Raw genomic sequence first — 15,572 nt, 5'->3', positions numbered from 1 at the left:
TTAAACCTTATCCTGCTCCCTGATGTGCTAACTGTTTCTTTATAACTAATGCCATGGTACTAAATGTTTATCATTATTGTTAATACTGTACATATTATATAGACTCTTGGGCAAGTCACTATTCTCTCTCTCTCTTCAACTTTAATATTCTTGCCTTGTAAAGAATATGGGATTAGGAATCCTCACTGTATTTTAGATTTTGTTGAATTTGCTTCTGTTCTGTTACTATGTTAATAGTTCTTTACATGCCTATAATTTGTTATTATACTGTGCTGTTTTCATGTTCTTTTATGATTTACTAGTATATAGTGGAGCTTTTCTCCTCGGGCCTCTGCTGAAAATGGACATGTATCCAGCCAGACTAGCCCGGTCAACAAATGTAAAATAAAAAAAAAAATAAAAGTGAAAGAATGGCTTTGAAAATATTATGTGCCACTGTTGGGAAAGGCATGGGGATATCATAAGGAAGACAGTTTTTAGAAAAAAGAGCCTAGTCTGAATTAATGGCCTCAAAGACCTCAGATCACCTGATCACAAAAGTGAAATGAAAACATAAGCATTAATTGTGACCATTTCTGGATCATAATCTAAAAAACATTGTAGAATGTTGCTTACAGATAAAGTATACTCAACAGTCCTTAGAAATTAAGCATAGCCACTAATGAAGAAACCAATGTCAGGCTGGTCCACTGACAACAGTTTTAGCAACCAGGCAAGAAAAGAAGAAAAAAAAACAAAACAAGAAAACAGCCACTGACTGGAGCTGAAGAGCTTATATCACTAAATACTCTGTTGCCAATAAAGGGAAAAAATAAAAGCTTAAAAGACACAAATATTTGCTTAAAATCATTTTGATCAACACCTCAATACCAGCACACTTTTATTCCTGAACCCTAGTTTTGTAGACACTAGGAAATTGTGATGAGAGAGTTAGGGATCACTGCTATCACCCAGGAAGAGGCTTGGATTTTTTGTACATGTTCTTAAAATTCCCTCTGTTGGTTGGAAAGCATTACTCGGAGATATTGCCTGCATATTCTTCTGCATACCTATGACCCCAAGCTAGTGCACCTTTTGGGGAAATGAGAAACCCTAAACCTGAAATGTAGTAGCTGCTCGGATCTTCTCACATGTAGTCCTCTTGTGTCTGAACTGTGTCAAAATGGTTCCCTGGAATGGACAAGTCATTATCAGCCATTCGTGTGCCTCTCCCCAGCTACTGCTTTACTAGTGAACTTGAGTCATACGTGGTAAAGGCAAGATCAAAACCTCTATGCCTCACATCTGGCTGAAACGACACGGTTAATAACAAAGCAGACAGAGACGGGAAAAGAAGCAATGCTGTGGGATATGAAAGCCATATTTATTGAAAAGCTGAATCCAAAATTGAAGACTGCAGACACCGACAAGAAATATGCAACTAAGAACAAGTTGTTGCATTAAAAATGAATGGCTCTTTCACATTAGATGAAAAGGCTTAGTCATAAAATAATAACTAAGGAGAAAGAATAACCATCAGCACAACAGCAAAAATCAGCAAAATCCTAGGGGGGAAAGAACAATTTAGATAATTTAGAATACTGGAAACCAGCCATACAAAAGTTATCTTTAAAAATAAAAAAATGTGAACACAAAGAACTATTGGTCTACCCAATCTGCTCCTCATATCTTCCTCCCTCTCTAGGTTTCCTCCTGGAAAAAAAAAAAAACTAACTGATATCCTATAATCCCTTCTCACATGACTAAAGATGGAAATCTTGTATATATTATATTACTTAAATGCATTTCACTCAGATAGTGTAAGAACAATCGTGTAATTATGTCCAGCTTGATTTTTAATGCATTTTTCACAACATTATTCTTATAACCTTAACAAACCTGCTTTCCTCCCAGTCACGAGGCTTCTTTGTTTCATTAGGTTTGATGCAGCGGATGTAGTGCGGTGTACATTTCATCAGTGTGTTAACCAGATCATTGGCTTGTTTCTAGAGAGGACAACAGACAAGACAGTATGACATTAAATGAACCTTTTACCTTTTTTTTCCAGTTAACCATTTGATTAATCATTTTCTCTACAAATTGTATGTCATGGTTATCATGGCTTCCCTTGACAACTCACATCCTTGTAACCTATAAGCCAATAAGTGGAGGATATGTGAAGTTAAGGCATAGTGTACATCTATTAAAAAGTACAACTGTTCATCTCAGTGCCAATTTCTGATTGGGATTCTACGGACAGATTCTCCCTCCTAGATATCAGTACAATGTTCAATTTGAGTAGAGACAGCACCCCTCCCAAAAAGAAAAGCAAGACTAATATTCAAAGTACTTTGCAAATGAAAATTATTCTCCAAACTGGTAGAGGAGTTACATTTAAGCAAGAAAATAAGGACTATATTTTCCACTGGTTAACAGAAATAATTTATAGAATCTCAGTTTCTTCGCCAGACAGCCCTGTACACAACTACAGCGTTATTCTACTCCCACTTCATTTTCTCTTCTGTATCTCCCACATTACCATCATAATTCCCCATTTATCCTGACATCTTTTTCCTTTTCCACACTTTTCACTGCATCATATCCAAAAGTCAGTTTTTTTATCTACATGCCTAGATTGATGGTTATATTTTCTTTTTTATTACCTTCTTTTTTTATCTGTTGTCCTCATTTTTATCTCATCTTCCAACTCAGTTTCTTCAGCAAAACACAGACTACTATGGATAGTATATAATTTTCCATTAGACATTTTCCAGAAATGTCAACATACTGTAGCTCCCACAGTATTTCATTGTAGAAGTAATAGACTGCAGTTTTCCATTACACCACAAGGCAGAGCTCCTTTTCAGGAATATAAAAGACAATTTCAAAAGTGAAAGAGAGGAGACTGGAACACTAGCTGAAGGAGGGAAGACTGAAAGACTAACTGAAGGGAAAAGGGCCTTGCAGCATGACTGGATTTTTTTTCTTCTAGTGTTTTGGGACAAAGAAGTAAGGTAGCAGTTTGTGTCTGTCTATTGCTGAAATCCTGGATGATGGTATTTTGTGGATTCAGGAGAGAAGTCTGAAACCAGTAATTCCACGCCTGCATATGAGGCAGCAAGAAAAGGAGCTCCCTTTGGCCTAGTGCAGAGATGCCATAGATGACTAGCAGAGTTCTGGAGGGTGATTTTCCATTTTTCTCGTCTGAGTAACTGCGGTACCCGGTCGCTGGGATATTCTCAATGTAATGGTGAGAGGCTTTTGGCCGTCATTTTTATACTTTTATAAGATTGTGGATCTCCCCTTAAATGCTTTGTTGATTACAAGTAGCTGGGAGCCATATGAGCTCCAACCTTGGGCCCCATCATGCAGGCAGTAGGACTGTAAGTAGTCACTGGCCAGTGAACAGGGTACAATAGATTGTCTCACAGTTGGTCCATTTAGATTGCTCTAGGGGATAGAGGGTGCTAGCACTGTTTCCCTAAAGACTCTTTATTGCTAAATGACATTGCATTTTCTCATATTTGTATTGCTCCATTATAAATCTTTATTGTTCAGTGACATTGCATTTTGCTCGTGTTAGTACTGCTGCCTTCAAGAATCTTTACTGCTCAATGACATTGCATCTTTTTCATATCTGTACTGTTGTATTATAACCCTTTTTTCCCTCAATGACATTGCATTTTTTTCTGTGTTTGTATTGCTGCATTATAAAAGCTTTACTGCTCATTTATATTGCCTTTGTGTGCATGTTTGAATGTCAAGATCTTTTCTGTTGAATTCTGGGGAAGGGGGTAAATGTATGGTTTCATTACATGCATATCTCACTCTGCCTTACTGCTAACTGGTGCACTGTTGAAATAATTTGTTTGTTGTTGTGTTATTGCCCTTTTAACTAAAGTGTCACCTAGAACAAAATCTGTTATCACTTGACACCTTGGGGTGTTGGGCCTAAAGAAGGGGTGTCACCAGAGTCAGGTAGGAAAGAACCCATATCTACTTCAGCTACACCTGTGGGTACGCTACAATACAGCTGCCATTTAGCTGTACTAACTTTTGCAAAACTGTAGCACTATTTCAAGACTTATGAATATTTAGTGGTGTAGTACCATAACTGTGAAAAATGCCTATAAATATACAAATTGAAATAACAATCAAGCAATGGTGCTTACTGAACATGTTTTTGCTGCAGTTCTGCATAGCTGGGTTTGAGCATCATCTGCTTTTGTACTGTTTCAGTTTGTAAACCATTTAAACTCCGTAACAATCCCGTAATGATGGAAAATCAAATTTGTCATTATTATAGCAATCTTAGTTAAATAAAGTCCAGGTTTATTAAGTACCTGCCATAACATCAGACCTTTGATGACAACTCAGTGTAGTAGTAGTAATAAACGGCAGCAGTTGGGTTTAACTCATTTAATTCTTTACACAGCTATCTATAATGCTACGAAGGTTAGCTTTACACAAGTCTACGTACTGGAGCTAGGGGACACATCTCCCATTTGCATTATCTTGGCAAGTGCTTGACAGGACTTTCACTGAGAACAGTTACATCAATCACACATTCACTAAAAACAAACTAATCAAACTGCTTACATTTGGTTCAGAACTAACCCTTCTGATGAAAATAAATTTGATGAGGAAGGAGTACAAAATTACTCAAAAATGGCAGACGCAATTTACTTCTTTATTTAACATTTGTTAACTAGGTATGTAAGCGTCTTTTAGTTGAGCAAAATGTTTGTGGATGAAAATGCACACTGCATTTCTGATTCAGCTAACATGTACTTCCACCAAAAGCAAGAGATCCATATTTACTTATACAAACATACAGCTATATGTAGTGCTTGACAATAAATTGATGCATTTTCTAATGACCAAGTTAGTCTGGAAAAAAATGCCATTTTGTTGCTAGTACCAGGTCTTATAAGATACTGAACAGGGGCCTGCAACTTGCTTTCCCTTATAACATGTTTTGCAAGTTTGTTTGTTTCATATAAATTAATCATTTACTAACTGGGAAGACTTTCAAGTACTGATAAATAGAAATGTGCAAAGCCTTTCAAAGGCAGTTCTTTTCTGGGCAGAACTGTTGCCCTGGGAAATCCCCAGAATAGCACCCCTCCCAACCTGAAGGTGAGGACATTTCCTTCATTTTTCTCAGTGGTGCAGCTGTAGCATTCCCACCTCACCGCAAGAGGTTCTCTGGTTTGATTCTCAGCTGGAGTGCCTTCTGTGCGGCGTCTGCATGTCCTCCCTGCATTCATGTGGGTTTCCTCCCATGTCACAAAGGCATGTGTCTGGGGCATTTCTCCCTGGGCCTCCACTGAAAATTGGCTTCGTTCCAAGTCACGACTTTCCCTGTAAACAAATGTTAAATAAATAAATAAAAACTGTGCTCTGGCATGCCAATATCTCATCCACATGATTTATAGCTCTGGTTAATAAACTGCTTGGGGTAAACACTCTTTCCCATACCTGTCCACAGTTCTGGACACTCTTATCAAAAGTGACAGAAGGTAGAGAGAAAGTCCTCTTGTGGACCACATGACAAGAAATTACAGGTGTACCTTCAAATTATTTAGATCTAATTTACCTGCACAGCCTATCTATGGTCTTTAGAAATGGAGCAATGATCATAACACTATATTATATTCAGGTCCTACATAAAACAAGCTTATATGGGGAACCTGAAACACATTTTTTCTAGATTTTGACGGTGAATTCATATCTTTCTAATGAAAAGAAAATTGACGAGGGTGGAGTGAAGTCTTCAAAAATAACAAAAATATTTAAAAAAGAAATAAATTACATAACTGGGTATGTGATCTGATCCTAGGAGCCTTTCCAACCACGACTTGGCATACACAACAATAATGAATACAAAATCGCATGCATAAATATTGAACTGACAAATGAATAATCAGAGAATCAACTGCACAAATAAATATCAAACTGTACAAAGTTTATTAAAACACACAAATATTTGACATAAAAATATTTTCTTCACTCGGTTACAGAACAAATAAACTGATTATTAATTATTTTTGGTTTAGTCGTACTCATTTCAGTGAAGAAACAAGAATAAATCTAGTGTAGAAACCAAGCTTCTTGTCAGACTATTGTTAGCACTGACACCTAGGCTGGGAATCACAGGCAAACAGCAAATAGCATAATGCTAATTAGTAGCCATGAAGAGAGAGAGAGTGGGGCTTCAAAGACAATGCATACTACATGTCACACCCTGTGCAGTAAACTCCTCTATGAATTTTAGACCTAGCTTTACTTGTAAAATAATCAAATTATACATTTTCACAATTTCCTACTCTTTCAAACAAAGCATCCAAACGTTGAAACTTGAATTCACCTACATTTTGTGACTAAATGATCTTGTGTTCCACTACTTGCTTAGCCAAAACACTAGTGACATATCTGTTAACAATAAAAATAATATAATCACATGTATGCTGCTTGATGTTCAAATCTTTGTACTTCCCATACAAAAAGCTTTACATTTTCCCATTTTGTACTTGGCATTGGGGTGTCATATTAACAGCGATCACCATCTAGAGCCAATGTTTCTCATGGCTTGAAGATTAACATACACCTTATCAGGAATACCCACACTTACTCCATCACATACTGCTCACCACAAACAAACACAGATTTGTCTTAAACTGAGGCACTTAAAAGAAACCTTCTGAAATCTCAAAAATCTCCCAAGCCATGTCATGGCAACACTGCTCACGAGCAACTACTAAAACACACACCAAAAGCAACACCAAACATCTTACATAAGTCTACACCTAATGGTCCAGCAAGAGCAAAGTCCATAAGGCAAGCATATACTTTACTTAATACTCTTATCATTGGGGATTTCATTATGCAACACATACACAGATACGCCACTCACCAGGTTAGACAAAGAGAAGACAATGGTTAGTTGCCTATCTAGAGCCTGGATTCACAATATCACACATGCACTCAAGTTACTGCATCACAGGTACCAGTATGATTCTCTCATAGTTGAAAAGAGAGGAATTTAGGGAATGGGTAGTGGAAATTATTCAGGTGCTATTAGAGAAGATAGAAATTCCTTCTGAAAATATTACTAGGGAATGGGATGAAATTAAAGTGTAGTTTAAAAATAGGATGGAAATAAAAGAAAGGGAGATATGGTTAAGAAGTAAGAAGAATTATTTAGCAGGACTGCTAAATGTTAAAGTATTGCAAAATAGGGGGAATCCCACAGAACAAGAGGAGGAGCAACTGCATAATGGCTAAACAGAAAATAAGGGATTACCTCGATAATATGCATGAGCTTAGAAAGACAGCTGTTAAACAACTTTTTTTGATAACTCCAGAGCACAAAAACTTTTAGCATGACTTAGGCAACAGAAAGTAGAAAGTGCTGCTGCCAAGCTTAGGGAGCCTATAACAAAGAAGATAACAAAAGATCCTGTAGAAGTATTAGAAATGTTTTGGAAATTCTTTGAAAGTCTGCATAAAGCAGAGAGATGGAAATCAAGAAAAAGTACAAATGAAAATGTTTATGGAAGAATTAAATATTCCAAGGTTAGAGGTAGATGAGGCTCAAATACTAACAGTTAAGAGAGAAGGAGATGAGATTAAAAAATGGTGATATATAACCAATCTACAGGAAAGTCCCCAGGAACAGATGGTATCCCTGTGGAAGTTTAGAAGTTAGGAGGGAAAAAACTGAAAGATCTGGAAGGTTTTGTTTTAACAGTATTTTAAGAGGAGAAGTACCAACATCCTGGAAGAAAGCAGAAGTAGCTGTAATACCTAAAGAGGGTAAAGATCCATCTGACCCAGCTTCATACAAGCCCATTTCAATACTAAACCATGATTACAAAGTGTTTATATCTATAAGGGCTGAAAGGATGGCAAAAGTAATGCCAAAATTGATAGACATGGATCAATGTGTTTTTTTGGAGGGGAAGCAAACATTTGACAACATTAACAGAACAATGAATATCCAGAGGGAAGCAGAATGTAAGAAAATACATCTGTTTTGGTGAGTCTTGATGCAGAGAAAGCATTTGAAAGAGTAAGCTTTATGAGCAGGACAATGGAAGCATTTGCATTCCCTGATAACATTATAAGGTTTATTAGGATGATATATGAGGGACAGGAGGTGAAAATTAAAGTGGGTGGGGTCCTTATATTTTTTGCTTGAACAGAGGAACCAGGCAGGGGTGTCTTCTCTTCCCTTTGTTGTTTGCATTATACTTAGAACCATTGGCAAAGAAAATAAGGGGCTCAGAAAGTCAAGGATATAATTGGTGTGGTAGTCAAGAAAAGCTGTCGCTATTTGCCAATTATATTATTTTACACCCAACAAAATCAGAAAGATATTACAGTGTTGTTGAACATTTTGAGACAGTTTCAAATCTTTTTGGGATACAAAATTAATGAAGGTAAAACAAAGGCAATAGTGGTAAATTATGTACACATACATGAACTGGTTCAGGAATATCCATATTTATGGGGACGTGATAAAATGAAGTACTTAGGAGTATGGATTAAAAATGATTCCAGCTAAGAATATGTGGGAAGAGGCTAAAGAAAAGATAATACAAACATTGAGACAATGGAAGCTCTGTTATATGGATATCAATAGCAAGATACAAGCAGTTAAAATGTTTTAGTACCTTTAATCTTACACACAGGTCAGGCATATTTTTATCAACCAGAGGAAAAGTTGTGAAGAGCAATTAATAAAGAACTGAAGGACTTTATCTGGTAGGGAAAGATGGCAAGAGTCAAGTGGGATAACCTGATTCTTCCAATACAGCAAGGTGTATTGTGATTACCCAATTTGAAGGGGCATTTCACAGCAACACACTTAAGGCTCCTATACTAAGCACAAGCAGAAAACTATAATTGAAAGTGGAAAGGTATGATGATGAAACAGGGGGATGGTCAAGAAGCAAGAAGAGACTGGGATTTGGGTGCAGACCTTTAAGGAGAACAATAATCATACAGAATATTATATTCATAAAGTAGGAGAAAGTATTCTCAGAACTAAGCCAACACGGGAATGGAGAAAGGAGATTCTGCCAATAGGGATGACTGCAATTAGGGATGCAAACAATAGGTAAGAGGGGGCTAGAATTTATTGGACAAACTGGCAAAGGAACCAAAGTATTGGGAGCAAATAACTACAGAGTTAAAGGTAATAGAATGGGAAAAAGCCAAAAATGTATTTGGACAGCAGGTTAGAGATTGCCTATACTCTGATATCAATCCTTGACAGGGAAGGCAGAGAGAAAAAAATAGGGGGGTATTAAATGAATGACCAGCACTGGTAGAGTTTTTATAGAATTTAGAACACAAACTGCCGTTAAAAAGGAGTATTTAGTAGAGCATAAAAAATATTGCATAACTATAAGAATCAATCAGAGGAGGTTAAAAAGCACTGGGAAGAGATTAGATAAGCAATCACAAAAAACAATGGGGGATATGTGTATATCTTCCAAATATGCAGCAAAGTCTAGAAGATTTAGGATCTTTGCTGGGAAGCATTTACATATGTATTTTTATACCCCAAGTAGATTCCAAAGAATTTTTCCTCAGGTAGACAGAAAATGTTGGAGGTATGATGAGGAAGAAAGAGGTAACTGGGGAACATACTTTGAGATGGCAGAGTATAATGATTCCCTGCAGACCGCTCTGTCAGAGATACTGGGTGAGCAAATTGGTGTAACTAAGGAAATTATTTTTTTTAGTTATGATACAGAATCAGAATTGCATAGACAGAGTAAGCCCTTGCAGAGTCTAACTATGGTGGCTGCTAAAAAGCAATTACTAGAAAATAGAAATCAAAGATTAAACCAGCTGTACTAGAAGTAGTGAATATAGTAACAAAGATAAAACTTGAACTGGGATCTTTAGAAAAAGGTAGGAGCAAACCACATAGTAATAAAAGGGAATATTGTGAACAATACTCGCAAAGGAGAAAAGAGGTTTAAAAGAAGGCAGGACTTGAAGGGACTATGTAATGCTTGACTGACACCGACTGGTAGAATCTTCACCTAAACAGGGTATACAATAAAAAGAAGAAATCCTATGGCCACAATCAGTAACATCAACTCCCTTAAAGACAGGTGCTCTCTTATACAACTTAGAAACCAAGATATCTAATTAAATCCAACAAAAACAACTATGAGATCAGGATAGCCTTGCAGCCTAAGAACAATCACAAGGCCTTCTTCAGCTATGTTTGCAACCTTAGAGGTAACACACAGCAGTGTTCCAAACTGGTGGTGAATGGTATCACCTTCACCAGTCAGTATGACAGCAAATCTACTGGCTGATAAATTTAGCTCAAACTTCACCCTCACTCCACCATATTAAACCTCTCCAACATACTTCCCCCCTAGCTGTCAGCAGGGACCAGGTGCTGGCAGCACTTGGTAAAGCCAAGGCCACCACCTCCACAGGTCCCAGACAATATCTAAGGTTGCGTCCTGATCAGTCTAAAATATGACCTGTCAGGGCCACTTGAGCCACTATTCAACTACAGCTATGAAACAGGTTACATTCCAAGTGACTGGAGGACTGCAACAGTCATTTCTCTCCACAAAGGCAGACCATCAACCAACCCAGGGAACTACAGACCCATCAGTTTAACAAGCCCAATATGCAAAGTCATGGAATGAATTATGGAAACGATAAATGAGGACATTGGTAACCTGCAGACACTGGGCTCATCCTAATTTGGCTTTAAGGAAAGGTCATGTGTACTTAACCTGGTATGCTTCGTTGAGAGGGTTACCAAGGTGATGGATGGGGGGGTTAAATGGTGCATACTGTATATATTGCCCAGGCTAAGGTATTCTATACAATACCTGACTCGAGCCTTGTTGACAAGCTCTCTGAGTTAGGCATAAATCCTTACACAACTTGCTGGATTGCCAGCTGGCTCACAGACAGGACCCAAGAAGTCAGGATCTGTGAAATCACCTCCACCAAGAGGCTCTGAACCAGCGGAGCTAAAGTTCAAGGCCTCTGGTTCACCAAGTTTGCAGGTGAGTGTAAATTGGGAGCTATTATAGATTCCCCAAGACACCGACATCTTGCAAGTGTGTTTAAACACAGACAAATGAGTGGTGCCAAAGCCATGGCCTAAAACTCAGTGCCAAAAAAAAAATGCAATACAATGCCCTTTGGGAAACTGTCAACCCAATTTAATTACTCCATCAATAAAACACTACTAGGGTTACTGTTAGGGGGAGGGGATCAAGGGAACTGAAGCAGTTAACTTCGATCAGCTTTCGATCAGACAGAATATTTCGAATGTCAAAAAAGGTAACTCTCAAAGACTGAAAAAAAAGAATATTGTAAACAGCAAGAGAATACATACACAGCTGCACCATACAGACTAGGAAAGGCTTAACCAGGTGAGGCAAGTCATACACTAAACAGAATAATAAAATAAGCAAAGCCAAACACTAAATATACAGTTAAACAAACTAGTTGAGTAAACAAAATCTTGCAACGCTCTCTCTACAGTCTTGCACTTACAATGAAGTAAATAAATAAAAATATGCAATCATTTTATTGAATGTGATTGAAGTTAAAATAATACATAAAAAACACATCTGCAGCCAGTTTCCATCAAGCAACAATAGGACTCAAAGGTAAGGTGCAGCACCCCTATGCTAGTGAGCAGCCAGTGCAGTTCTGCAGTTGTTACATACTTAAGTCTTATTGGTGCTCATGCTATATGGTACAACAGTATGTTTACAATGTTCTGTTTGGTGTTTTAGAGAGTTGCTGATTTGACATTCAGCATACTCTGTATGATCTAAAGCTGATTGAAGTTAGTTGCACCAATCTAAAGTTAGGGAGCTGAATATGGGAACATATAGACAGAAATCATGTCTTTGACCAATATGTAGCTAAGATAGAAAGAAAATAAGTACGTGTTGCCAACTTATAGGTAAGGATATGGCAACCAGGTCCAAGGAAGTTATAGTACCACTATACTCAGCCCTTATCGGACCAGACCTATCACTGAATACACTGGCATGTATCAAAACTAAACACTTGCAACAGTTGGAATGCCCACAAAGGTTTCTCTCCAGGAGAATTCAGGACATGAATACCCTGTCCTACACCGATTGCTTAAAGACTCTGCCTCTGTATTCAGTCTCCTAAAAGCTGCAATCTGGGGAACTTTGCCTGGCTTACATGGCTTCCTTAGACCTAGCCTTGATGGATTTGTTGCATGTGTGTAAAAGAAACTGCACCAGAAACACTAGATCCTGGGATCTGAACTTTGCTTGTGACATAAACAAAACATGCTGGAGAAACAGATATGCCCCAAAGGACCCACGTACTATGTAATAAGGTCCTCATCCATGTAAAACAGAGTTCATCCCTGACTCAATTCAAATGAGACCTTGACAATTTGAGAGGAAATCATAAATTTATCCCAGGTCTGGCCCTCATGTCCCTTATGGACAAAGGCTGTGAATAAGAAATGTATTATTCTAACATTCCCCCTAGAAATGATTACCTAACATGCCCCCCACCCCATATAGATGCCTGTGATACTTGACACTTGGGCCCCAAATGGTTTGTGGTGCACAGCTAGGCATGTAAGAACTCTAGTGATCTTTAGCCCACTAACAATCTATGAACCTGAAAGTAAAGAAGCTCAAAAGGAACAACTTTACTGTACCTAGATGGTGGAATCTGCTTTCAAAATCTGCTTACAGCTTAATCAGTTTCTGCAAGGGTATATGCCTCATATGCTGGATCTAGGTATTAAACAATACTGCTGAGAGGCACAAAAGAAGTATCCACAGACTCAGTACATTCAGATATGACTTGTGGATGAAAACCATAGATCTGCCAAACAATATGATCAAAAGTCAGCAGCTCCAAATGCTTTTCAAAGCATCTACAAATAAGTCCATAAGTCTACAGCCTAAGTGGTAATCATCCTAACTCAGCCATCATTTGCATTGCGAAACATGAAGGTGGTAAAAAGCCAGAATGTGGTTATTTCTGGGGGTGGGCAGGTTGGAGAAAATATATGTGAAACCAAGGGGCAATTATTTTATCATTCTTAAACTACTGTTAGAATGTCTTGCTAGGCTGCGGCAGTTTAGGGCTGAGAGCAACAATCTGCAAATACATTTCTGTGATCATCACTTCTTTTACTTTGTTTACAATTAAACATCAGAAGTCTACACTGTAATAAATTGGCTAACGTTGGTGGAGAAGATGACAGTGTGTGAAAAGAAGGATAATTATATTTACTTGATCACTGATGGGGCTTTTCAAAGAAGTATGGTGCATGTTTCTGAGAGCAATAAGTTGAAATACATTACTGTGGCCATACTCTTTTTTTTTATTTTGATCAAAGTCACATATCAAAGGCACATTCATCAAAATGGCTGCACAGTGATTAACAGTTTAACTTCAGCTCTCACAGTGTGAAAACAGAAATGGAGAGAACAGTCAGTGATAATGTAAACATGAAAAAAATCAGTTACTGGCTAGTAAGTACACTGCCTGGATGCCTACCAAGATGAAACTAAGGGGGCCTGGAAGAAAATCAACTAGAAACAGTTACAAGAAAACACTGACTGGGAAAAATCCTGCATTTGTTCAGCAAAAAGCAGTTCAAGCTCCAACTTTGGTGCAAGTGATGGTTTCCAGTAATCTAGAGGAAAAATAAGTCAAATGTGCTCAGTGCTCTCTAAAATAAATGAAACAATAAAGGCGTATAGCAACTCAAATAAGAAAAAGATAGAAAAATGACAGAACCTTTAAGCAGATATTCAGATGAGCTCACAAAACTGCAAAAATCAGAGGCTGAAATGAAGAAAAGGCTGTCTAATTATAAGAATGCTCAAGAAGAGATGTTTCAAAAATGATAGAATTACAGCACAGCACATGTAGAGAAAATATTACATTTTCTGCTGTACCAGAGAACTAGAAGGAACAGACTGTATTAATTTATTAAGGCACAAATAAGAAACTGAACTGGTATTCCACAGCAGGAACTGTTAACTGAAAGGTCACACAGTGTGCATGCTCCAAATCTGGCCATGAGAAAGCAGCCAAGACCTTTATTAGTAAAAATGCAAACCTATCAACAGAAAGTGTTGATCCGGTGAAAACTGTAGCAAAAGGGAAAAATATTAAAAGTTGGAGACTGTAGAGTGTTTGTTGAAAAGGATTATTCACTGTACACCACGCAGAAGAGAAATGCATTTATTCCAGTAATCAAGGAATGCTGAGTGGTAGGTATGAGATTCAAGCTCCTGTATCCTGCTGTCTCCAGAATTTTTCTTCTTGAAAGCTCAAAGTCATTTTCTGATGCATAACAGGCTAATGAGGAAATGCAAAAGTTTATCCAACAAAAAATGAGCCATCAAGCAGAAGAGAACTCTGCATCTCCTTCTGCTGATAATAAATCATCTAGAGATACTTTGCCAGTGAAATTCCACTGTTGCAAAGGAAAATGCTTGAGAGACCGAAAAAAGCACAGAAGCTGACCAGAAGAATTGAACCATCATCTGGAGATAGAAGATAAGAGATGAAAAGGAAGACAACCAGCATAATGGAAATTGGTGAACAAATGTGAGACTGAAAGTATCAGTTTCATTTGTGAAATATGGCTGTATGAGAATAAGTGGAAAGAGTGAACTTTTGTTGACTTCGTTAAACGTGTGAGGAATTGTAAATCATTTGCCTCACTTCTTATCGTTAATGCTTGGATGGACTTTAAGGAGAGACGAAGAGGATGGAAAAGGGTAACTAAGTAAAATATTTTCTTTTACAAGAAACTTTTCACAATATAAACTACATATTTTATAGAAAAGTTTTATAATTGTTCTTAATATGTGATAAAGTTAAACAGACGCCTTTTTTCTTTCTTCTTTTGTATTAAGAAATGTAGACATTACAGTGCAAAAAGAGAAGAAAACCTAGACAAAAGCATGCTTACATTAATAGGCTGTAATCCTGGGTTATTTAGGAGCAGGATGAAGGTAAAAGTGCACAGATCATAATACATGTAGAGCTTACACGTTTTCTCTAATTTATGCATAGGTGAATTTCTGGAGTAAGATTCTTGGCTTAATCTAATAAAGTGCAAGTGAAAACAAGTAAATATGGGAAGATCAAATATAACAAAAAGTTTTATTTTAGGAATAAATGTTTCAGCTTGTTTATCAAGCTGCAACAGAGAACTACACATTTCTTTTTTCTCTTACATTGTTATTGAGGCAAGCTGATAAGAGGGCAGTAAGAGAACACTGTTTTTTCATGGCTAATAGTTAATGATTTCTCAAAGTATGCAAGTAGTTTTCACATTCAGGGGAAGGGAATAAAGATAAAAAGAGAACTGACACTAATTAGTGTCAGTAGAAGCACGGGCTATAACATGTGTCTTAGCATGGACAATCTCGATTTCAGGTTAATTAGGACCTGTGTTAGTAGCTGTCTGTTTGGCACAAATGTTTCTTTTAGGAGGGTTAAACTTCATTATTTGAAGGGAGACAGTTGTATTTCTTTGTATTAAGTTAGTAGTTTCTGGAGATGTG

General features: G+C 37.4%; 1 protein-coding gene across 1 annotated transcript in view; it reads right to left on the bottom strand.

Moving 5' to 3' along the window:
- Window positions 1-15,572, bottom strand: part of LOC122808363 (unconventional myosin-Ie-like) — a gene marked incomplete in the record, with an annotated part of 1,223,059 nt that overhangs the window by 565,937 nt on the left and 641,550 nt on the right. The window contains 1 exon segment of the mRNA XM_044079330.1: window positions 1,879-1,985. Within this exon segment, the coding sequence (XP_043935265.1) occupies window positions 1,879-1,985 (107 nt within the window).

The sequence above is a fragment of the Protopterus annectens genome, chromosome 8.part0, assembly GCF_019279795.1.
Source record: "Protopterus annectens isolate FY-2018-M chromosome 8.part0, PAN1.0, whole genome shotgun sequence".
In the NCBI taxonomy this organism is placed as follows: domain Eukaryota; kingdom Metazoa; phylum Chordata; order Ceratodontiformes; family Protopteridae; genus Protopterus; species Protopterus annectens.
This window is presented reverse-complemented; position numbering and strand designations above follow the sequence as displayed.